The sequence below is a fragment of the Panicum hallii genome, chromosome 9 (genome assembly GCF_002211085.1).
Source record: "Panicum hallii strain FIL2 chromosome 9, PHallii_v3.1, whole genome shotgun sequence".
NCBI lineage: Eukaryota > Viridiplantae > Streptophyta > Magnoliopsida > Poales > Poaceae > Panicum > Panicum hallii.
The window spans coordinates 55,019,128-55,043,847 of record NC_038050.1 but is presented as its reverse complement, the minus strand read 5'-3'; the positions used below and the strand labels follow the sequence as shown (position 1 = coordinate 55,043,847).

Genomic DNA, 24,720 nt, shown 5'->3' with positions numbered 1-24,720 from the left:
GTGTTGTTAGTAGGAGCATCACAACAATGCTACAGAAGAGGGCGCAGTTTTTACAGAAACAAAAAAAAGGGAAAAAAACTTGCACGTGAACAAATGGGTGCTCTAGCAGCAACACAGGAAGGAAGCCAGGAAAGGGAATTGAAACGGCAACCAGAGTCCACACCATATGCATGCACGCAGCATCCATGATGGATGATGATGCCCTGCCACTGCCAGACGATCGAGCTAGATTCCTCTTGCGGCCGCTCTCCTCCTCACCGGGCTGGGCCGGGCTGCCACTGTTGACGCATCATGCGTGCCACGCCGCGCCGGCCGGCATCAGCAGCCTCATGCCCGCGTGTCAGTTACACCAGGCGCCGAGCCGGGCCGAGAGACTAATGCGGTGTGGGGGCACGCACGCACTCCACTGTCGAGAGGGCAGTGCATGGCATGGCAGCATGGTCCGAGAACTGAGATCGATCTCGGCTGGCAGCAGGCACGCACGTGACTGTAGCCCGGCCCCTCCGTCTCCGTCGGCCAAGGAAGCGGCCGCTCAGAGTCAAGAGGGCGCAGGGACAGGGACTGGCCGCCGGCCGGCCGCGGCCGGGAGGCCGAAGGATCATGGATCACTAGTCCTCTGCTCTGCTCTGCTCCACCAGGCAATGCAATGCAATGCTAGAGCAGACGGCTCTCTAGTCTAGTGCGTGCGCAGCGTGCCTCTTCGCGCGGCGCCATACCCATACCATACGCATCGATGGTCCATCTGACTGACTCCATGCTCATGGGCCTCATCATGAACCCCGCTGAAGAGCGCATCGGGGTTGGAGATACAGGTCTAGAGCGGCAGCTTTCTTTTTTTACCGAGCTTCTTTTGCTCCTGGCGAAGCGCCTAATGACTAGACCAATGATTCCTGCTCGCACGCTCTAGGTCTGTGCCGTGCCATGGCATCCGAGAGAGGAGAGGGCACGGTCATTGAGCTCCTGATCATGGTTCATGAGCTACTAATACTCTGTTCTAGTTGTAGCAATTCCAGATTTTGTGAAACTGAAGCATGGAGCCTGTAGCAGTAAGTAGAGACGTACTAGCATGCTCAGCTGCTCAGCATTTTGCGTGCGTGCCTGGAATGGAATTGAGCAAGTAAAAACGACCGGCCAGGTCAGTCGATTCGATTGCTTGCCCACAGAACACGGGGTAAAGGCAAGAGGGGCGACAGCGTTGGAGAATCGGATCCTATTCCATTCCGGACTGCCGCCAGCCAGCCGCTCGATCGTCCGTCCTCGGCCGCCGGTCCATGGCGCCCCCCGGCACGGCAGCCGCTCGCTATCTATAGGAGGCCCGCGCCCGCGCGCAACCACCAGCCGCGCCAGCCCGCCACGAGTCGCGCTCGCGTACGTCGCCCGAGTCAAGGCCTCAAGGGCAACTCCGCAAGTAGAAGGCCGCAAAATTCAAGCCAAAACTACACACGAGCGAAACCGCACCGCTGCGCAGGCAATCTAACGAGGCAGCTCGCGGGTTGGTTTGGTATTCCATCACGCCACTGGATGGCATGACCTGCCTGCCTAGGTTCCCCACGCACGGACGCTACCCACCTGTACACTGACGGAGACGTGGTGGAGACCACGTACAAGGCGTGACCGGCTCTGGTTGGCCGCGCGGCGCGGCACACTGCACACTGTATTTTCAGCGGATACGCGCATTGAAAACTATGTAACGGTGACGTCGGTTCTTGGAATACACGCATGTCCGGATTCAGGCCTGCTGTGTGTTCAGTACGAACGAGCACGCGTTTTTGTATCTTCGCGGGTGTTTCAAAAGGATAGTGCACGCACGGCACGCCTCGGAATATTTGAAGAATGCAAGCCCTGGGGTGTTAAAGGTAGCTTAGGCATAAAAAGATCTCGTGTATGTACACCTGCGCCGATGGTGGCGAAACTAGTAGGGCCAAACGTAAGGGTGCACATTCGTCGTGGGTGCATCTACTTGAGCCTTGAGAAAAATATATACACGGTGAAAAAATTAGAGGTCTAACTAGATATCTGGTCATATTTTTTTTTTGCCACCTGACTATACTCATCAAGTTTAGTTGAGGCTCCTCTTCCATCGCATCATGTTGGGTGATGACGCCGTCTCTCGTCTATCGCCCCGCCATGCACCACCACCACCACCCTGCCTCGGTTCCTCATTCTTGGCAGAGAGGACCACTGGCCAACCTCCTTCGTCTCCTCCATTCATGAGCGATCCAACATTCTCCTCTGTCTCCAACATTCTCCTCCATAAAAACCCCCCAAGTCCCCAACCGCTAAACTTCGCTAGAATTCATGAAGTTTGCCGGAGTTTTTGACTCCTCCGTAGATGGAGGTGATGGAGGTCAAGCAGAATCTTTTTGCATGATCATGAGATCAATAATTCAATATAGTTTGCTTCCTAAATCTATTGGCAAATATCTAGTAATTTTTAAAAAATTAGTCCTAACTGCTGATTTTGTATTTTGGTGTGGATGCATCCACAACATCCTTCGTAGCTTCGCCCTTACACACCGTCACTTGTCTTCCTTATCCACCTTCATCCTTATGTCTACACTATCCCCATACTCATTAGAACCACTTTACCGTCTTATTGCTCGCTCTATCCATAAGTGCCACAAACCACCATCCAAGGGCCTACCCTTCTAGCCTACTCAACTCTAAAGGGATAATGACCCTGAAAACCCCTAAGCTAATAACGACAACATGAGGAACAAGCTCAGCTGCTAAGAGAAGAAATAAGACGACATAGGAAGAGGATTGTGTGTGTGTAGGGGGATGGTCTGGTGTTAGGATGGTCCGCTGCATAGCCATTATTTATCTCGTTCACGAAATTATGCTTAATTTGTTTAGTTAGTGACTAGGTTCGTACCCATTGGTTGCTACAAGAAAAACTTTATTTTTACATGAATGTACACATCAACTGTCGAGATAACTATAAGTGCCCAAATATAATTTTACACGCAATAAATAAATCATTGATCAAATATGAAATAGAAGTGCTCAGACATATTCACAGATCAATGATCAAAGATGAAATGAGGGCAGTGTGTGCGAGCAAACTGAGTTGTCTTGGTAGCCCTACCAGGATAGCCATTGATTCACAGTAACATTTTCAGGACTGCTCAGCATCTTTTTTTTATCCATCCCTGTTCTAAAATAGAGGAGAAATGTATCATGGTGCACCGAGATTTAACATGTGCATTGCAACAGGAGTACAAATCATGGATAAAAATCCAAAAAACTACCACCAAATATGAATATTCTGTAAAACTACCAACAAATAACATCGTTCCAAACAAATCTGAGATAAATCAAATCCGTAGGTATGTCATTATCATCGAAGCCAACTGACAAACAAATATACAGAAAATTCTATTTTATATGTCATCCATTGATACGGCTAAGATAATTCTTACTTTAGCAGGAAGCAGTTGTCGATTCATTCCTTATGAAAACACATCGATGATGAAGTTCTACCGCATAGTAATGCGATCCTGTGAACAATTCGGACACATAAGTAAACATCTCATATGCGTTCGATAGCAACAATTATTGAAGATGACAAGAAATATTTTTCATAAAGCAGTATACTCATCATACAAATCTCCATGCTCCGGGTACTTTTCCACCAAGACATGTACTGCAGAACCAGATAGCCCGTAGAATATCTGCGGTAGCTTTCCTATCAATCGTATTGTTGTATAGTGTAAATAAAAGCTATTAATAATTAGTAATCTAAAATAAGTTACCATTTCTCCTCATCTTCAACAATTCTCTTTTCATGCGTGAACAACCACTTGTAGATATTCTGGTCCCACCTGGGACTATTCACGTTCATTGCAGTTGTATACTTCTTGTAGAAATGTGTACTAGTCTCTCCATATTTTCTGTATGAAACATCTTCACACCACTTCGGAACACGTGACAGATCAATCACGATAAATTTTTTATCCACATGATCCAAGACATACAGCATGAAGTTTTTCCCGATGAACCATGGCAGGAGGAACTACAAGAAATAATATGTAGTAAGATAGACAATAATAATAATAATATTTAAAATTAAATTGGTAGACTTACGTATTTGCAACGTAAGTGGTCATAGTTTAGAATTGACCATCCCCCAATTGCTGCACCTAGCTCTTTATTACTATAGCTTTCGTGAAATTTTGGATGTCTTGTTAAATCACACATCTTCTGCAATATAGGAAAATTAATTGGTATGATCAGTAGTCCATATGGATAATTTATTTTTTTCGAAGAATAAGATTAGTGATATACTATGTCATGAAAAATATATATAACTACCCACTTACAATGAAACGTAGATCCATGAAATGCTTTGAGATTGCAACATTATAATATTTCAACCTTTGGTACTCACAATATTCCGCGGATATGCCTTGATTTATAAATAATATCTTTTGCAGATCTCTGACAGTTAATGCAAGATTGTTAGGTTCAAGGCTGCGCACCAACGCTTCCTGTTAAAACAAATGAGAAGGAAATATGCCAAATTAATCATAATAATCTAGACTGATAGGCATAATTTTGATTCAGTAGTATATAGTATACTTTACACCAGTGCTCAAAGAATGATAGGAAGTGAGAAGCTTACTCCAAGACAACGGCCTCGTCAATCGATGCAATGTAGTCGCACAATATCCCTATCATATCTTCTCTGCACAGATTCATGTTCTGCTTTGAAATAGAGTCTAAACACTCATCTTTGGATTGGTCACGATGACTTCGTGTAGAGTTTTACTGCGTTATTATGATGTTAGGTGTCCCCTGCTGCCCCACTATACAGTTACCCTCTCTATCACGCTTTCCATTGCTTGGAGTTGTGGTCCGTTGTTTAGGATCCACTACATCGTTTGGACTTCCAGATCCATCGTCATTGCGCGGAAATAATGGACATCCTCTCCGAATGTTGAGAAAAGAAGATATCAAAATAGCAACAAGTTTCAACTTGAATCCTTTCATATCTTGCTGCACAATGGATATAAAATGATAATTTTTATAGACATTAAAATGATAATTGCTGCACAATGGTTAATAAATTTGTTAACCAATGATGATAATTTTTCCGGTAAGTTATCTAAACAACCTATGTTATGGCCATTTCCCTCCTACGTTCCTTTCGATCAGTTGCTTGTGCGACACAACCGTGTCCGGTGCCCCTATTCATATTTAGACGTTTAAAACAAATTAAAAAAAACTATACAGACCTATACGTATAGACACTAAAATAAGGTCATAGAATGCACGGAAACATGAGCATATCAAAAAACAAAAAGAGATGTACCCTTCTACGGTCATATTGATATCCCCTAAAACCAAAAGTTACGTAAGTTCTCCAACATGCCATTTAATGAAGCCACAATACATTACTAATGAATAAAATTGTATCGCACGCTATTTGAAATTGCAGCGCATTGTGATTAACAATGACCGGTGATATGTGTACCTTGCCCGCAACCCGCTCTGATGAAGCAGTCACTCCTGTGTAGCCATTCTGATTCCTCATCATTAGCACGGATGGGTCCTGATGAGGGTTCCAAAACAGCATATTAGTGTTTCATCCCGTTAGTGCAAACTAAAACGGCCGTACTGATAGTAGTAACTTATAGAAACATTACCCGGGCTCAGTTCGGCTCGAGGGGGCGACGGGGGTTGCGATTGTGGGGTCTGTGAGGGCGTGCAAGGCTAGGAAGGCAGCGTCCCACGGCGAGGCGGCTTGGCGTTGCTCCGGCGAGCAATCGATGGCGCGGGGAGGCGAGGGAGAGACATAGGGGGCCGGAGGCGGTACTCACCACTACGTGGAGGTCCAGCGGCGGCTGGTCGCCGAAGGGGAGCGGCGATGTGGCGGGACGGCGATGAAGCGGAGGTGGAGGTGCACGGGCGCTGCAAAAATCCAATTTTCACCATGGCCAGTCAAAATCGAACGGCAATGTTGGTGTTCGATGTCAGATGCTTAGGGTATGGTGATCTCACCTTGCTTCCCTTTGTAGACTTCTGCTAAGTCAAGGGGTCGGTGGTGTCAACGGGAGTTTGCCGCCGGCGGTGCTTAGGCTCGATGTTTAGGGTTGTGAGGCAGCATGAATGTGCGCAGAATGTGGCCAGAGAATGCGAGTGCGGGTGGAATCCGTTTGTAGCGGGCTACCGCCGGTGTCGATTGGACGGCTGATCCTTGCGCGCGGCAGAATGACGATGGGCATAGAAGAGGGGCGCTACGTCGGGGGTTTGGCAATTTTTGCGGACTACCGATCGGGCGACGTAACAAAGGATCGGATGTCTGCATATCGCCGTGTCATAACCATGACGGGGGATGTTAAGGTGGCACCAAAAATTGGTCTTCCAATTGGTTTTTCTGGAGTGGAGATTGGGTGCAGTTTTTTGAGCATATTCAACAAAGCATGCTATCATCTTTCTTCTTAGCAAACTTCAAACCTAGGATAACCCATGACAAATCATGTGCGCAGCATATGTCATGTTAAATACATCTCATAATGATGTACGCAATATATGCTGTTGATGTCAAAGGAGGAGCAGGTGCGCTTAGTCATGAGGTACATCTTTTTTCTAGAAAACTATAATTCTCGATGAATTTCCCTCCAGTAACTTCAAGCCGAAACCAAACCATTTCGTCTCCAATTGCCTATAGCCATTGGTGTTTGCGTTGCACGACAAGCTGGGAGCTCTCATTTTCCTCTAAAGATTGAAAATAGCCATCCGTCGCTCCTTTATTCTCCTATATTTCATTAAAATCAAAAGAGAAAAAGCAAGCGGCACATTTCAACGGCGAGCCAAATCTTTGGGCCCCAGAAATCCCAATTGTGAAAATCTAACGCTACCTCTACTAAAATATGTGCCATTTGTTCTTAAAAAAAGATTAATCGCACAAGAATCCAACGTCAACACCTGGTCCACTCCCATCCCCTCTCCTAAAGCAAGCCAAGCTATCTATCGGCTATCCACCTCCCTCCCTGGACGAATTTGCCGGCGCAAGTATAAATGGCAAGCCGCCACCGGCAGCGCCGCCACCGGACAAAACCACACTTATAAGCCAGAGACAAGTCGCAACAGCACGACGCCGTCCCCCTCCACCCGCGCCACCACACGTCCACACCAGCGGGAGGAGAGAGCGCGGGTGGGAGAAGCACACGTTGATGGCTACTACCGTCGTCCCGCCGCCGCCGCCGCCCCAGGCGCTGCCGGAGCGGAGAGTGCCGGTGGTGCCGCGGCTGGCGGACGACGGTGGCGGGGGCGGAAGGGGGGACGCGCGGGGGAGTAGCGCGGGAGGGGGCGGGAGCGGGAGCGGTGGCGTGGCGGGCATCTCGCCGAGCATCCTCATCATCGCGGTCATCGTGGTGGTGATGCTGCTCGCGTCGCTGTGCATCCACTACTTCATCCGCCACCTGTGCCGCCACGTGGGGCCTGCGGGCTCGTCCTCCGCTTCGTCCCGGCAGGGGCCGCCGCTCCCGCTCGTGGTGCGCCCCGCGGCGGCGGCGTCCGTGGCGCCCGCCGATGGGCACGGAGGAGGAGGGAAGGCGGCGGCGGCAGCGGAGGCGGAGGCGGAGCGGCTCATCGCGCGCCTGCCGCTGTTCACGCTGTCCTCGTCGCTGGCGTCCGTGCCCAAGTCGTCGCGCGACTGCGCCGTGTGCCAGAGCGCGTTCCGCGACGACGACGAGCTCCGCCTCCTGCCCGCCTGCCGGCACGCGTTCCACTCCCGGTGCGTGGACCCGTGGCTGCGCGGCAACCCGTCCTGCCCGCTGTGCCGCGCCTCCATCGCGCTGCCCCACCCGCCGCTCACCGACCTCCTCCGCGTGGAGCTCGGAAGCGTGAGCAGCCGACGCTCCAACCCCGACGCCGCTGCCGCCGCCGTCCGCGCGTACCCGCTCCCCAGCGGCCTCCCCAACTCGGCGTCATCGGAGTACCTCGTCGAGGAGGAGCTCCAGGTCGTGCTCAAGCCGAGCCCGCGCGCCGCCACCGGGTCCAGCGACCCGCCGACCCAGCAGCCGCCTCAGCAACAGCAGCAGCAGCTCGCCGCGGTGGAGCGCGGGCAGCCATCGTCATCGACCGTGGGCCTGACCCCGACGGCGTCGTTCAGGTCGACGGCGGAGCGGTGGAGCAGCAGGTGGAGCAACCGTTGGAGCAGCAGGTGGAGCAGCGGGCGCTGGAGCAGCCGGTACGACGCCGGGACAGTGACGGCGGCGGCCACGGCGGAGTGGTGGTGGGACATGGACGGCGGCGCGGCCCCCACGGCGCGGCGGCGGGAGGCGGAGGACGGCAACGGCAGCGCGTCGTTCTACGGGTTCGTGCGGTGGCTCACGGGTGCATACTAGCTGGCACGCGGCAAGCATCCAATCCACACGAGGCGGTCGAAGGTAGCTTCGCCCATGCGGTGGCGGCCGCGGCCGGCGGCGCCGGCGTGCGCGGTTCCCGAAAGGCCCTCCTCGTCGTCTTCGTGAAACGAATCGAAACGAATCGGGGTGCCTGGCTCTTCTTTTCGGCATGCGAGCGCGGGTTTTTATTTTATTTTCTGTTTTATTTTTTGGGGGCGGGTGGGTGGATTTCGAGGGCGGAGGTGCCGTTTGCGGGTTTCAAAACTGCTTCCGAATTGGAGAATGTCGGCGGGAAGAATGAGGAGGAATGCATTTGGGGACACAGCACAGCGCAGGACTCTCGACCAATCGAAAGAACATTTTTAAACTTTCCAGCTTGGAGAATTCAGGGACTTTTTGCTGCATTTTGATTAGATTTTGTGGAACTCATTGTGTACGTATGTAGTGCGGATTGGCCTTTGTATATATAGCAAATAAATTAGCAAGGTGGGTTGGTGAAGTGGGGCATTCCTCTCATCTCATGAGATGGGGTGCTATGGTGGTGCACATCTTGCAAAGTTGAAGCAAAATTTTGGCACTGTACAATGTCATTCTGTCCTCCTCATGAGGAAGAGAGTTCATATTTTACTCTCTCTTTTCTTAAAAAGACAAAAGAAAAGAAAAGAGTGCAAATGTTACTAGGGCACTGTACATGACTACATGAGGCAGCACGGATAGGGCAGGGGATTTGGTTCCAGTGGAACGCAACGCAACGCACATGGGAGTTGGGAGAGGAGGTTAGGGTATGGACGGAGAGATTGGTGGTCCATGAGATTACGCACAAGCCTACAAGAACTTCCCCCTCCTAGTCCCCCCATTGCCATCTGCTCCTCACCCCCACTGGGAAAAGGACACCACTGTCCCGTTGCACTGCATCGTACTGGCGCCTTCCTCGCCGGCCAGTAGCTGCTGCTAATAACATTACCATCGCACGGCAGCACACTTGCTCGTTGGCTCCGGGCGCTTCGCTATCCCAGTTAGCATTAGCATTTAGCAGACGCAATCGAACGGGCGGAGATCGCTCGGAATCTGACTAAAAAAGGCGTCGCTTTGACTGTACCCTCTGGCTTGACCTGCCCGCTTGTCTCTCTCGTCCTTGCATTGTTGCTGAGACCGCGAGGAGTGAGGAGCGAGGAGCCGGGCGCGCAAGGGGGCAGAGAGCTCGTGCTGCTTTTGGTGGTGGAAGGCTTTGTCCTTGCTCTGAAGCTCTGATCTGATGAGCTGCATGCTTCAGCAGCCAGGGCTCCCCATCCCCATGCATGTACAGTCGTACACACACACTTCTGCCTGGTGCCCTGGCCTGGCCTCCCTGTTTCTTTATTTGCCTCTCCTAGCTTTTCTTACAGCACAGACGGGATATGATAATGCAAGGGTGTTTGGATTTTAAGGGTTAAAGTTTAGCCTTGTTTCGATGTCAATTAGAAGAACTAAACATAAGCTAATTGTAAAACTAATTATAGAAGCTTAGGACTAATTATAAATTAATTAGACTTCATAGATTCATCTTATGAATTAGCTTAGGGTGTGTTCGTTTCCTAGGGCCTAAAGTTTAGAGAGGTCACATCAAAGAGAAACTTGTCATTTAGAAGTATTAAATAAAGTCTAATTACAAAACTAATTGCAGAACCCCAGTGCTAATTCGCGAGATGAATCTAATGAGGTATATTAGTCCATGATTAGCGGATGATTACTGTAGCATCACTGTGGCAAATTATGGGTTAATTAGGCTCATTAAATTTGTCTCGCGAATTAGCACCCAGCTGTGCAAAAAGTTTTATTTAATACTTCTAAATAGCAAGATTCTCTTTGATGTGATGGGTCTAAAGTTTAGAGGGTAGGAAACGAACAGGCCCTTAGAGGTTATGCAATTAGTTTTATCATTAGTCTACATTTAACTAGCAAGACGCCCCGTGCAAATAGCGCATGTACCTAGTTTTTTCCCCAAACTTTTAGATTTCTTTTTACTTTAAAAAAGTTGAATGCAAATAATTTTGTTTAATTGTATCTTTGTAAGTATTTTGTCGTGGTCCAGACATAGGTGCAATCTTTACTTTTCTTGCTATATTTTGTGCTATATTTCTGGATAATAATTTAGAAGAAAAATGATATTTTGGGTATTTACTAAAAATAACTAAATATTTATATATTTTACATTGACATCAATATTACTTTTTCAAAAATATTTGCAATGTACAATTTTTTTGAGTGTTCTAGTTACCGTGCATTATAAATAAATTATCCTTAGATTTGTAGAAGAACCACCAGAAGTATAATATATTTTCTTTTCATTTTCCTCCAATCACCCCTTGATATAGCCCGGTAATGCATGCTCTTATATTATCTTAGGTATAGCTATCTCCATTATACTCCCGAGAATCTTTACCCGCTATACTATGGTAATCGAAGATGCATCACTGATAGTGCATGCCATTACTTTTGAACACTATCCATGACTTGCTATAGACGGGCGGGCATGTCAAACATCAATTTTCAAGTTGCTTTGTTCTATATCTCGCATTATCACTCCACAGTGGTTGTATCATCAACCGTTCCTTCTCTTCTAAATTTTTTAGCTCTTGACCATCAACAATTGATAGTGCTACATAGCAAAACATCACTATCTTGGTTCTTCTCGTTGTCGCTAGTTGTGATCACCATGCTTTAGTAATCCATGTTAGAGTAATCATCAACCATATTAGAGTAATCATCAACTTAGTGACTGAGCTAAGATTATATCGTAGCTACGATATAGCTACACCATAGTGTAATCATTGCTATGCCTCTAATTTGGTTGGGCTAGTTACCTTTGAGTTTCCCATGTTTAAAGGCTCTCGTCTGCTCATCATTTTACAGATCAAAATCACTTTTTAGCCACTTTTTTATCTTCTAATTATGCAGAGTATGCTACTATTCGACTAAGGTTCTTTGTGGCTAACTCATCAATTTTCTCTTTTTTAATTAATGTGGTAATTTTTAAACCCTCTCGGCAAACGTAATGGCTTCTTTTAACACTTTCAAAATTCATATACAAATTAACTACTAATTTTATTAATTGTAATTCTAAATTTTGCTATTAATTAATTATATTTGACATGTAATGTTGTAAACTTGTAGCCCCGTTTATAACTCAAATTTGGGATTTTATTATTTGCATTTGACCTACATTATGCTTCTTATTTCTTAATCACTGTACAAATCAACTACTAATATTTTTCGAAATTTTAATTCTTGCATTTATTTACTTGTTAGTTATATTTAATATGGACTCTTTGATCAGCTTCTAATTTTCTTATATTTTTAATTTTGAATTTAGATATTTTGCTAATAGTAATTTTTTATCAATGCTAACGCTAATTTTCTTATTTTTATAATTCTAAATTTAGCTATTTAGTAATTGTATTTGACATGGACTCTCTGGTTAAGTCCTACTTTTTTATTTTTCTAATTCCAAATTTAGCTATTTACTAATCATATTCGGTATGGACTCTTTAGTCATGTACTAATGACCTATACTATTTATTTAGTGCTTCTTAATCACTACAAAAAATTAACTACTGAATTTTTTATATTTTAATTATTGCATTTATTTATCTATTAGTTATATTCGATATGAACTCCTTCATGAACCGCAAATTTTCTTATATTTTTAATTTTAAATTTAGCTATTTTGCTAATAGTAAATTTTTTATCAATGCTAATGCTAATTTTTTTATTTTTGAAATTCTGAATTTAGCTATTTACTAATTGTATTCGACATGGACTCTTTGGTTAAGTTCTAATTTTATTATTTTTTTAATTCCAAATTTAGCTATCTACTAACGTATTCAGCATGGATTCTTAGTTATGTCCTAATTTTTTAAATCCGAAAATAGCTATTTAAATTCGATATGGATTCTTGAGTTAATCTAGATCGTTAGATCTTTATAAATCCAATGGTGCAAATTCTTCTTTTTTTAGATTAATATGGGAATTTCTAGACGCTCTCAATGAACGTGGCCGCTTTTTTTTAACACTCTCTTATTAATATAATAGATACTCGTAATTAGCAGCTAAATATTCGATGTGATAGTTATAAAGTTTAGCCGTGCCGAATCCACAGAGGCCTAAAGTTTAGTGTGAGCTGTTGCAGTCCACGCTTGCTGCTTATCTTAGTAGCTTTTTCTTGCTTGTTCTAGTGCCAGCAGTGAACAGCGGGAAGGGAGAGACAGGGAACGCGCAGGAACCGTACTAAATTGCTAGCTACCCAGCGAGCTAGGGCCCCGTTTAGATGCATTGCAAATGTTATAATTTTTACACTCTCTCTCCATCACATCAATTTTGGGATACATGCATGGAGCAGTAAATGTAGGTAAAAAAATAACTAATTGCACAGTTTAATTGTACATCACGAGACGAATCTTTTAAGCCTAGTTAGACCATGATTAGATAAAATTTGTCAAATACAAACGAAAACGCTACAGTAGCAAAAAGTTCCAAATGTTATACAAACTTGCGATCTAAACGAGGCCTAGCTTGCCAGCTTGGCTAGGAGCCTAGGAGCACTGGCACTGACCGAGTGACTGATGCCTTGACTTGCTTCCTCAATGCCCCGCCGGTGTGTGTGTGTGTGTGGGTGGGGGGCGGCGGGCGGGCGGGCGGGCAAGAGACAAGACCAAAAAAAGCAAAGGGCTGCTTCTGGACTCTGCAGCTGCAATTTCCTCCTTTCTCACCTTTTCCTTTCCCTTTTCTTTTCTTTATTTACTTTCCTTTCGTCGCGTGATCCATATATACAGTCTCCCCCGGCCTTATGATGAGCCATTTTGCGTGGCCAATGCTGCTGCTCAGTGATTCAGTCGAGTCAAAAATACTTGACATGGATGAGGAACTGTGGCCACCGGTGACCGATCACAAACACTACTGGGTGCCAATGCAACTCTGCTGCACACAACACAGCAGGTCCCTTTTACTCCTCTCATGGCCTGACCCACTGTTGCTGAACTGTACTGGCGCTACATGCCTACATGTGGAGTGGACCAGAGCTCTGATGCTCGTGGTGGTAAAAGGAAAAAGGAGGAGCCAAGCTTGTGAGGTTTATTTTTGCTGTGGGTGTGAGAGTTTTAGTATAATTTTACCCTACTCGCATGCGCGCGAGATGCCTGGTGCTGGGGAACATCGGCAGCGCATGCACCTCACAGGACACGGAAGAGTACTGATCCTATCTTCTTTTGTCGGGCAGCAAAAATTCAACGGGGCAAATCAGAAATCACCTCAGTTGGGAGTGGGAGTGGGACATCTGTCGCCAGACCCCGTGGTTGAAACTTGAAAGCCGATGAACACACAGTCACTGGCTATAGTGCTCACTTTTACAGTATCGTGCCACTTGGATCCTGTCTTTCTTTAGCAAAAGCTTAGGTGCAGCAATGGATCTATTCTTCTCCATGAAAAAAAAATAATCAGCTGAAATTAGAAATGCATTCTCCATGAAAAAAAATTAATCAGCTGAAATTACCAATACAAGCTCAAGTTGGTATCCAATAGGTAATTCTTGGTCACTATCTTAGGGCCTGTTTGGTTTGATAACTAAAATTTGCCACATCTAATCTTTGGCGACCACAATTTTATCGGAAAGAGTTTGGATGTTGCTATAACTTAGTATGACTAACTTTGTTTTTCCTTCTAGCAAACGTGGCATGTGGTCTTTTTTCTTTACCTAAATTTAGTTTTGCCACACTTACCAGGACTGTGTGGCAAATTAGGTGCCAACTAAACATGTCTTAGTACATTCCATCTGACTTTTTTTTCCTTTGAAACCTAGATAAGTTCGATTGAACAAGTTTCTAGTCGATTCAATGGCCCCATACAAAGAAAACATGCCCCCACAGGCTGCAATAACCCCATTTTACACATGGCTGTAAAAAAGCAAATGAAAAATATCTGGAGGCGTGTACGTGTCACCTTGTTTCCCTCTGCTAGCCCGTTGTTAAATCGGCCCCGTTGACCCGGTGATCAGGAGATCGATCCATGCAATCGCCAAAAAACGAAAGAAAATCGTTACATCCCTTTCAGCAGTTCAGCACTAGGCCAAACTAACCTTGGCAATCAAGTAAGATCCTGGAGAGAGCCAACTTTGCCGCGACGTGCCATCATCGCCATTGATCGATGCACCCGGCCGGTTTGGTATCCGTTAGCTATCTTTCTTTGAAAAAAAAAATGATAAACTGGTGTGCGTGGTGATCTTCGTCGTGCCTTCCGTCGCGTTGCGTGCGCGGGTAGACCAAAGACCACGAGTCCACTAGTCGTCGTCGACGTCGATCTATATCCTGTGACGCCTGCAGTGAGTCAGTGAGTATGCAGCGCCGGTACGAGGCGCCGTTAAACAATCTCCCAGGTGTGGTATGTTTGGCACGTACGCAACCTATGTATCCCCGGCCGCGACGGCTGCTCGCGAACCTAACGCGGCTAATTTATTATATATATATGGTGATTAATTACAATTAGTGACGGTTTCGTTTGATTATATTATTAATAGGGAACTGATGACTGTATGCTAGCTAGGACTCGATCGAAACGCACGTGCTAATAATTCGATGGTGACAGGGACACCAGTGTATGATCTCTGTGCTGTAGTTGGTACGCACTTAGCTTACGGTGCAGCAGAATTGTGATGCCGGATGCCGTACACCGTATACAGCGGCGCGGTACGCGTACCAGATCTGGATTGAATGTTAGCAGCATGCCAGCATAGGAACGAGCGGAGAGTAGGGCCGGGCCACGCTAGCACGCAGCAGTCTCTTGTCCTCCGTCCCAGCCCACTAGCCCAATGCTGGGAAGGCGCTGTAGCGCGCGCAGTAGAGTAGAGCCAGCGGAGCGGGCGCATCAATGCGTGGCAGGAAGCTAGAAGGACCGGCCGGCCGGCCGGTACGTGGGCGGCGGGGTGGTAACGGACATTTAGCTCAAAACTGTATAATAGACAATCTAGCTAAAATTTGGGGCTCTTTACCGGCTGCATGTGTGTGTACAGCGACCGTGTCTAGCAACGTACGTGATCCATCTCTGCTGGCCCTGCACGCAGACACCGTGGATTTGCATGCGTCAATGCTCGCAGCGCCCGGCCCTGCTGCAGCTACGTACGTGTACGTACCAGCCTAGCTATACGGCCGGCCGGGTCGATTGGCTATATATCTACCGCGGAAAGGCTTCAGGTTTACCGTTGTTAACTTGTTATTATGAGTTCTCGGGAGGAGGACCCCGCGTCGCTCCTAGCGGCCGACTCGGGCGGCACCAGCGCCGCCGCCGCCACGAGCCCCCTCCTCCCCCGTCCCTCCCACTTGCCGTCGCTCGAGCATGCCAGCAGAAGCCCGCTCGGCCGTAGGGAAACATGTAAGGAATATGATTCTTTTAAATTATGATTGTAATTTTAGTGATTGTATGATAATATAGTCAATGAAACTAACGAGTTTGTGAGCTTATAGGATTTTTAAGTTTGTAGGATTTTTAGGTCCTATGAATGAAGTCCAATCCATATACAATATGGTCCAAATCGCTGTTAAAATGTTCAAGTTGGAGTGAAAATGCAGAGATAATATTTTAGGGGTGTCCAAATAATAGCCGAGATGATTTGGATAAGGTTCAGCATGATTACATGCGTCGGTTAACTTATAGCGGGTTGGTGCTTTGGTGAGTTGATATGGCGATCAAGCGAAGAAATTACAGTAGCACCGGTTAAACCGACGCTATAAGAATGGAGACGTCGGTGCAATGAGGAGATGACATGGCAATCAAGTGAAGAAATAACAGAGGCATCGGTTAAACCGGCGGTGCAAAAGAAGACGTCGGTGCAAGTGTGCTGTGATTACTCAGTACGCATGTTTTGGTTCCAGAAGAATTTCCAAGCAAAGTCTTCAGCACCGGTTGAACCAACGGTGTGTCGGTGCAATGACGTCAGCTGAGAATGGCAGTTGGAGTTCAACGGCCAATAGGCAGGGTCAGTGTGACCGGTTAAACAGACAGTGGCAACCAGTTTAACCAACGCTTTATACTTTTCTGCGTAAGAGCAAGCAACTTCTATGAGCTGCCCTCTAACCTATATAAGGCCTCACCCCGGATTATTTGGGTTGCTGGAGTTCGTTAGAAGCCTCTTACACTCAGAAGAAGTTCTCCAAGCTATCGAAGAGCATATAAATCACATCCTTAGGTTTAACATAAGCTTTGTAAGTGAGAGTGCTAGACTAGCTCTAGTTAGAGTGAGAGTGCAAGGTGTAGTTATACTGTGTGCTGGTTCTTGTGTGAACCAAAGCTTGTATCTCGGTGTGCCGACCTCTTGGAGTTCTGGTTGGCTCGCCAGCAAGTCATCGACCCTCCGGCTTGGTGTGGAGCGGCGATGATAACTTTGTGCAAGGAACGTGGAGACCACTTCCTTCATGGAGAAGCTCCTTAGTGGAGACGGTATCGAGTTGACCAGAGACTTAGCGTGGCCCTTTGTGGCAAGTCAAGAAGAGTCTCAGAAGAGACTTGATGACCGGAAAACAATACTCTTAGTAAGTGCTTCAACAACATGGATTAGGGATAGCTTTGTGCCTACCGATACCACAGGATAAATCCGCACGTCAAGAGTTTGCTTTCCCTCATCCTCTTCTTTAAGCTTCCGTATTTCTTATGGCAATCTTGTATGCCTTTACATTCTTAGTGTAGTATCCTGCTAAGATTGGCTATAGGTTGCAAAACTCTTTGGGATGAGATTTTCACACTAGTTGAACCCTAGTTGCACGTCTAGATAATATATTTTAGCTTATATTTTATGCTAACTAGTTTGAGTCCATAAGTTAAGATTTTAGAATTGCCTAATTAACCCCTCCCCCTCTTAGGCTCTGAGCACCGATTCCTTTTAGGACAGCAGCGAGGCCTCTTTTTCCTCTTTCTCGAGCTCTGCGAGCCCCCTTAGAGTTCTGCAGCATTAGGTGGCGGTTCGTAGCGGCCGGACTTGGCACCTCCGAGGACGGGGGTGGGCCTTATGTCTATGCTTCCCGAGGCCGGATCTGGCACCCCCAATGCCGGATCTACGTGGAGCGGCGGCAACTTCCCCCACGCGGGAGCGTCCGTTGCGGCGTGCGGGTGGGTGGCCGGCGGCCGGATCCAACACCCCTAGGTCTGGATCTACGTGTTGCGGCGGCAGCGGCAACCCCCACTCGGGGGCGTTGTCGTGGCACGTGGGTGGGTGCCCATGGTGACCGGCAGCCACGTCTACTACGGTTGCGGCCGCGGCTCGTGGCAAACACGACATCATGATTGGTGAGCGGGCGCTCTGGTGGGCGTTGGATCCGCAACAACGGAGGGGTTGCTAGTGGCGGTGGTGGTCGACGACGGCCTTGACATGCGGCGGTGTAACGCGAGCAGTGGAGCCAAGGTCCGGCCCCATGTGCTGCATGTCCGGAGGGGGTGGCCGACGCAGCTGTGTGGCTATCGCGTGCAGCTGGCGTGTTGATGCCCCTCTGAAGAGGCTTCCGTGAGGTGACAGAACAACGGTGTTGGTCTTTGTGAGCCCTGGGCAGCATGAGGGCGACCCTGCTCAGCCATGGCGCTCTGTTGTCTACCCAGGGCGGTGCCATGGCTACAACCCAAGATGTCGTGCCTTGCTGCTCGTGCGAATCACCAAGGATTCAAATAGCGAGGTGCGACCTTGGCGCGTCAATGGTCAATGGTGATGTGCCTCGCCACATCGCACGAGCCGCTAAGGGCTCAAGCAACGAGGTATATGGTTGGTGGAGTCGTTGGCGAAAGCTTTGCCGGAATCTAGCTGGTCTCAATGACGACGAGGTCCTTGGCATCATTCACCTTCTTGGAGGCGTTGTCTCTGCGGTTCTATCCCTTCCACACTTGGCCGGTGCTTTGAAGCGACGACTGATGTAGTGAAAGCATTGCGCCCGGTGTGCAGGGAGGTGCCCACCTCCGCACATCAAGTTTGTTGCAAGCTCGCTGCCTCCAAACTCGATGCCTGATGTCATGAGATGTAATTGTTATCAATGGTTATGCCACGTTTGTTCCTTAAGTTAGGACATATTGTCATATGGTCATCTCACAAAATCGCCTTATGCTAGGCAAATGATGTAAAATTTTGGTTATCATGCGGACCGTTAGGAGCCATAATGAAATAAATCAGGTGGGGATGCTCTCCCCGTTAACCTTAAAAAACTTGTTATTATCGTTCAGACACACACTTGCGCCAAGCGTGGCTGGATCGAGATCGATCGCATCGTTCCAGGCCAACTTCCAAACACAAGTAGTTCAGCTCCTCGTCGAATGCTCCTGATCGATCAAGGTAAACCGTAAATGGTTATTTTTGCACGTAGTTACATTTACGTGCTAGTCTGTTATTGGACACCACGCAAGCACAGCTTAGCTACACAAGGCGACGGCTCGGACCGTTCGTCCAGGCGTCCAGCGTGGGGAGGGGGGATGGCACGTTGGAGTTAGTAGTTGGTAAGCTCGGGGGAGCTGTTGCCGTCTCGTCGATCAGATGGGCTTTATGGTCCTGCGCCAATGAATGATCGTTCAATGGGCCTATCGCCTGCACTAGAACACTGGCCATGTTCTATGGGCTAGGGCTGTTGATCCTGCCTGGGTCGGTGCGGGCCTGTAAATTAAAAACGTCTGGGGGCCCTACGCTTGGCCCTGGACTGCATGGGCCGAGCCGGAGATACTGTTTCTAAGGAAAATGCTGTGCTTGTGAAGGATTTACCGATGGCACGTTCTATATAGCAAAGCTCGTCGGCTCATCGCCATGGGGAAGGGGAAGATTGAAGATGACTACCGGAAAACTATCTGGTGGTTGACAACATTACTGGAAGCCCATAAAATGACCCACTATTTAGTGGATTATAGTTTTTTATATCTCATCTAATCAGGCAAAGCATAGTTTTTATAATTGACCTGGTCAAGCATCACTGTCAACGAGGAATGTTGTGCAAGCAAGCTTGTATCATTAGAAATTTAGAATATGCTCTGTAAAAAACAGAGGAGAGTTTTGCTGCATCGATCATCCCCCGGTAGTAACTTGTGTAACGGGCCGAATTAAATGGAAACCCTAACTCTCTAACTAAAATCTCAGCCCAGCAAGGGTCCAATAAGACACCACGGAAGCATCGAGAAGAAAGCCATCCATTCCGTCCTCGCGAGCAAGGCAAGCAGATAAGGGACGGGACGCACCACCCCCCCGGCGATTGCCGAAGGCCGGAACGAACCAAACCCCTCGTCCTCCTTCTAGAAGCTCCCGCTCCCCCTCCCCTAGCCTCGGCTCTCTAATGGCGCCCTCCCTCCTCGCCTTCTCCTCACCCTTCCTCGTCGCCGGCAGCAGTAGCAGCCGCCGGCCGCTGGCCGCCGCCCCCACCCGCCGGGCCGGGCTGCGCGTTGCCGCGCTCAAGTACGACCCTGCCAGGGTAGGTGGGCTCGGTGCCGTGATGATGCGCTCTGCGGCTCTGGTTTCGAATCTCCAAGGAATCAAGGGTTTTGGGTAGGGTTCTGAGGTCTGACGCTGTGGTGCTTGTGTTTTGTTCGTCAGGTGGCGCCGCAGTCCGACCGGGTGCTCGTCCGTCTCCAGCAGATCCCTGAGGTCTGCCCTCTACTTCAACTAGCTGTGAAATTTTCCAATGCTAATTTTTATTATTTTAGATTGCTTGCGTGGTACTGTGGTAGTTGTCAGTGCGTTGCTCCTACTTCAAACGTAGATGGTTGAAGAATCCTAAAGTGTGGTGATTCTCGTTTGCAAGTGATAACCGTGTATTATGGATTTATGTTTTAGCAACCATACGATGGTTGTACTTAAGTTTTTTTGATCTTGTAAAAAGCTTAGTATACTGATTTAGGCTTTAGGGACTTCCATTTTGCTGTTGGTAGTTATAACGAAGCTGTATATTTGCTCCACTTTTCAACTGTTACGTTTCTGTGAATTTAAGTTAGCTTTGGCTTTGGAAGCACCACCCGTCACTTGGTGTCTCAGGGAAATCTCATGTTCATCTGCTAAGCTGTATTATTGGTCCGGTGAAGCTGAGACGCATGCATTTTCACTGTAATTGCAGTGTTCTGTTTTGTGCACTGTATAGAGATTTTACAATACTGCAAACTTATGGTTCAGCTGCTGTGAATCCAACAGAATTTCGCATTTCCTATTACTAAATATGGTTACTTTGACATGTTATGTGTTGTCTAGGATGGCCCCCTTTATTTTAGAAGTTAGTTGAGGCAACTTTTGCATGTTTGCTTGTCTATTGCAGAATGATGGTTCAATCCTGTGGAACTATGTTACTGGATACATGTCTCTGCTGAAAGTTATTATAAGTTGATACGTTCATATAATTAACTGTTCCAACTAAACTTTTTTATACTTGCAGAAATCTGCTGGAGGTGTATTGCTACCAAAGTCTGCTGTTAAGTTTGAGCGGTATCTGATGGGTGAGGTGAGATCTCAAGTCACTATCAGTTTCTGTCATTCTTAACTTCAGCAGGCTACATTCTAACAATATTGTATTGCTCATGTTAGATTCTATCGGTCGGTGCTGATGTTAGTGAAGTTGAGGCTGGAAAGAAGGTAAGCAGCATTTTGTAACATAGCCTATTGATGCATGCTCAGACACTCACTTTTGCCGGCAAGAAGCATCTTTCCCTTGCATGTGAAGTGTGTTTATACTAGAGAACGTTCTATTACATGATCCATATTTTCTGGTTTCTTGTCTTCTATTATCTTTCTGTTATATGATGAAGGAACTCAATGAAAATCTTGAACGTATGAGCTGTACTGTTATCCTGTAAATGAAAGGATAATCATTTTGTTGAGTGAATGAATGAGTAATAATTTTGAGTGAAGGTTCTTATTCTGATGCTTTGACCTGTAACTCATAGACATTCAATCTTCTGTTGTATACTGCTCTGCAGAGATGTTTCATCGACCCTTTATAGAGGCCACTACTGAGGCTCTCATTGCTCGACAAGATTGAAGAGTGGTTAACTTTGTCAATATAATTAACCTGCAATCTCCTTAGATATGCATGATGCGCTGCAAAATTTGAAAACACACATGCTTTATTTTGCTTTCCTCTCCTTGTCTATTTTGCCCTCCTACTTTAGTGCTACGGATAGAGTACATTGTTTGTATCAGTTCTGCTTTATTTTGCTTTCCTCTCCTGGTCTATTTTGCACTCCTACTTTAGTGCTACGGATAGAGTACATTGTTTCCTGTATCAGTTTTTACAGTTGGCATTTTCCTTATATGTACTTTTACCCAAGTAAAATGTTATCTCACATAACACACTAACCTGGTTCTGTTTGCGATTTTGTAGGTTCTATTCTCAGATATCAATGCTTATGAGGTAAACTAACTGATTTCTGCTTAACTGAAAATATTTTGTGGGCTTGTTCTTAGTCCTACATGTTCTGATTCAAGTTATGTGACATCCTCACTGTGTTGGATATCTGCAGGTGGACCTTGGTACCGATGAGAAGCACTGTTTCTGCCGAGAATCGGATTTGCTAGCTGTTGTTGAATGAATTTTATCCTGAAATTTCAGACTTGGGCGCCAGTGATCCAAGCCTCCAAGTGAATGGGGCTTGACCTTGTCCCAACTTTGTTGTATGCCATTTGAATGTTCATGAATTCCACAGCCTGATGAGTGTTAGTTATCAGTGAATTTTGGCCGCCATAAGCAGTAATGATATTATGCTGCTGCTTTTTTACAGTACGTCCCCATAAACTGTTCAGATTTTAGATACGCTGCGTCAACCGAATTTGGAATGCTATCATTGCGCAGTTGGTGCTTGTGCTTCTGAACACTCTTAAAGCAACGTCGTGCCTATTTTACTAGGGAATGTGTTCGACATGTTCGAAGTTATATTTTTGGTCGTTCGTAGACGTTTCTTGGCCCTCCGCATTGCTAAGCTAGAGTTTATACCAATAATCGAGCACCATTTGTTTGGATAAACGCATGTCTTTCCCCAAACCAAATTTCAACCAAATTTAACATCTATAATACCAAATAAATACATTACGAAAACATATTTAACAAAACTAATTTCATGTCATAGATGTTGGTGTATTTTTCCTATAAATTTTGCTCAAAGTTAGAAAATTTTGACTTAGTATAAACTCAAACGATTTGTATTTTGAACAAAGGGAGTATTGATTATTGCTAGCTCATACTTCCTCCGTTTCAAAATGTAGGCTATTTTAATTTTTCTAGATTTATAGATTTTGCTATACATTTAAACATACTATATTTAGATACATAATAAATATTATGAATCTTAAAAAGCTAAAATAATCTATATTTTAGAACGGAGGGAGTACTTGCAATTTGGTGAAGAGATGGAAGAAGGCAAATGTATATAGTGTAGCTGCTGCCCGCTGTGATTAATTAGCTACCTTTAATGCTACAGCCAATTGGTTAAAACTGCCACTTTTCGTCTAAAAACGGAAGAAGCCCCATACGACTGACGTCTGATGCAACGGTCCGAATTGCTACGAACACCTTAGCCCCAACCATGCTCAGTGATCAGGCATGCAACCATGCATTCGCAGCCTCTGTTTTCTCCTTACAGAGCATCATTATACACATGGTACATTCATCCATCACGTATGTTATTACATATTACAAAAACTGTATAATTCAAATAAAATTGATTGAACATCAGATCAAAATGAACCAACTTTGATCGAACCAAAATGAATAATAATAAGAAGACAACATCTCATCAAATTCACATGACGATACATTCATCCATCAGATATGTAACATAGGTTATTACTTATTACTGCTTGTTACAAAAACCTTAATTAGAATTCAAATGAAGTTAATTGAACATCATATCAAAATCAAGCAACTTGAATCAAACAAAAGAAGGAATAAGACAACAACATTTCAGATCATCAAACCAAGAGGTATGTTAAAATAAACGAATCAATGGATAAGGAGAACCGGACGATCCGATGTCAGTTAAATTTGCTGCAGACCTTGCGGATCTCCCCCTGCGTGCCGGTGAGCACGTTGACCTCGCTGAGCTTTACGAGAACCTTGGCGAACTGCGCCTGGAAGAGGCCAGCATTGTTGGCGAGCTGGTCGACGATCCAACGTGTGGACCCGTCGCTGTAGAGGTTCTGGTCAACGGAGAGGACACCGCGGCGGAGCTGCAGGTTCTTGTAGTAGTTGTTGTCCACCTTCAGGGCACTCCACTGGTCGTCCAGGAACACGGTGTTCCCGTCCGACGACGTCACGTTCGGGCACACCCACTTCTTGTACACCGACGCGGTGGCCCGGTCCATGCTGGGGTCCGTCGCGCCGGGCCTGCCGCCGTACCCGTACAGCCGGCTGTTCTTGATCGCGCTGCAGTGCGTGGCGCCCACCGTGTGCGCGCCCAGCAGCACCACCGTCTCGTACGGGGTCATCCCCAGCCTGGCGTAGTACCCGACGGCCTGCGCCGCCGTGTACTCCGGCGCCGGGAGGTTGACGTCGGAGGCCCGGGACTGCCGGCGGTCCCTCCGCCCGGTGCGCACCGCGTACGCCAGCCCGCCGGCGAGCGCCACCGCGTCCCTGGTGGCGAGGATCTCGATGTCGGAGCACGAGACCACGCCGGGGCACCTCTTCTCCAGCTCCGCCTTGATGGCCGCGATGAGGTCGTAGCCCTTGACGCTCAGGTTCGGCGGCGCCGTCTTCTCCGTGCCGGGGCCGTCGATCAGGAGGCCGCCGTCGCACCCCTGCAATTACAATCTCTTTGCCATGTTAATCCACGACCCCTTCGTAACAGTCGGCGATACACGCACGTCGTGTGCATGGAGTAGCTTAATTGCTTAGCTGGTGGTCCCGTTCCCGTACATTGACGGCGCACTCGTGGAATTGCAGACGGAGGAGGTAGGCGACGATGGGTGCCTCGCGGGCGAAGCGGGCCTTGACGATGCCCTGCACCACCGCCTCCACGTCGCTGGCGTTGCACTTGCCCTTGTAGAACCCGTACTGCAGCTGCGCGCTGCCGCCGGCGGCGAAGGCCAGCACGGCCAAAGCCACCATTAGCGCCGGCGCACTCATGCGGGCTGCTGAGGCCATAGCAATCCGATGTTGGGTTGCTAATAATACTAGCACTATCTAATGCCTGGCTCTCTTAGGTTCTCAGATCAGCGCGGTGAGATGCAAATGCCGCATGCTAAGCCTATTTATAGGTGATGGGGCGATGGCATCGGACTAATCAAGCTCAGTTGTTTCTACCGGTCATGGAGATCACGTAGGCTCGCAGTCTTGTTTTTCCTTGTTTTAATTTTCAAGAGAGGAAAGGACTTTGCTAGCTTGCTATGCTAGCTGTGACAGAAAGGAAG

General features: G+C 47.0%; 3 protein-coding genes across 3 annotated transcripts; 2 read left to right on the top strand and 1 right to left on the bottom strand.

The window, feature by feature from the left end:
* Positions 1-6,905: 6,905 nt before the first annotated feature.
* LOC112875690 (RING-H2 finger protein ATL5-like) lies at positions 6,906-8,931 on the top strand. The gene has a single exon (XM_025939628.1). The coding sequence runs from the start codon at positions 7,179-7,181 to the stop codon at positions 8,352-8,354; it is 1,176 nt and encodes a 391-aa protein (XP_025795413.1). The 5' UTR covers positions 6,906-7,178; the 3' UTR covers positions 8,355-8,931.
* Positions 8,932-19,514: 10,583 nt separating this feature from the next.
* On the top strand, positions 19,515-22,176 carry LOC112878139 (10 kDa chaperonin 1, chloroplastic). Its single transcript, XM_025942559.1, has 6 exons — positions 19,515-19,804; positions 19,927-19,977; positions 20,756-20,821; positions 20,905-20,952; positions 21,701-21,730; positions 21,840-22,176. The coding sequence occupies exons 1-6, from the start codon at positions 19,670-19,672 to the stop codon at positions 21,906-21,908; spliced, it is 399 nt and encodes a 132-aa protein (XP_025798344.1). The 5' UTR covers positions 19,515-19,669; the 3' UTR covers positions 21,909-22,176.
* A 929-nt stretch (positions 22,177-23,105) lies between these two features.
* Positions 23,106-24,514, bottom strand: LOC112877586 (peroxidase 57-like). Its single transcript, XM_025941927.1, has 2 exons — positions 24,227-24,514; positions 23,106-24,108 (listed from the first exon to the last, which is right to left on the bottom strand). Exons 1-2 carry the CDS (start codon positions 24,452-24,454, stop codon positions 23,347-23,349), a joined length of 990 nt encoding a protein of 329 aa, XP_025797712.1. The 5' UTR covers positions 24,455-24,514; the 3' UTR covers positions 23,106-23,346.
* Positions 24,515-24,720: the final 206 nt, after the last annotated feature.

What these genes read in the sequence shown, in the direction of transcription:
- LOC112878139 (XM_025942559.1), top strand. Translation starts at nt 19,670, where the DNA reads ATGGCGCCCTCCCTCCTCGCCTTCTCCTCACCCTTCCTCGTCGCCGGC. An exon ending in GTCTCCAGCAGATCCCTGAG is followed by an intron (nt 19,978 to 20,755) that starts GTCTGCCCTCTA and finishes TTATACTTGCAG; the next exon opens with AAATCTGCTGGAGGTGTATT. An exon ending in AGCGGTATCTGATGGGTGAG is followed by an intron (nt 20,822 to 20,904) that starts GTGAGATCTCAA and finishes TGCTCATGTTAG; the next exon opens with ATTCTATCGGTCGGTGCTGA.
- LOC112875690 (XM_025939628.1), top strand. Translation starts at nt 7,179, where the DNA reads ATGGCTACTACCGTCGTCCCGCCGCCGCCGCCGCCCCAGGCGCTGCCG.
- LOC112877586 (XM_025941927.1), bottom strand. Translation starts at nt 24,454, where the DNA reads ATGGCCTCAGCAGCCCGCATGAGTGCGCCGGCGCTAATGGTGGCTTTG. An exon ending in TCCACGAGTGCGCCGTCAAT is followed by an intron (nt 24,109 to 24,226) that starts GTACGGGAACGG and finishes TTGTAATTGCAG; the next exon opens with GGGTGCGACGGCGGCCTCCT.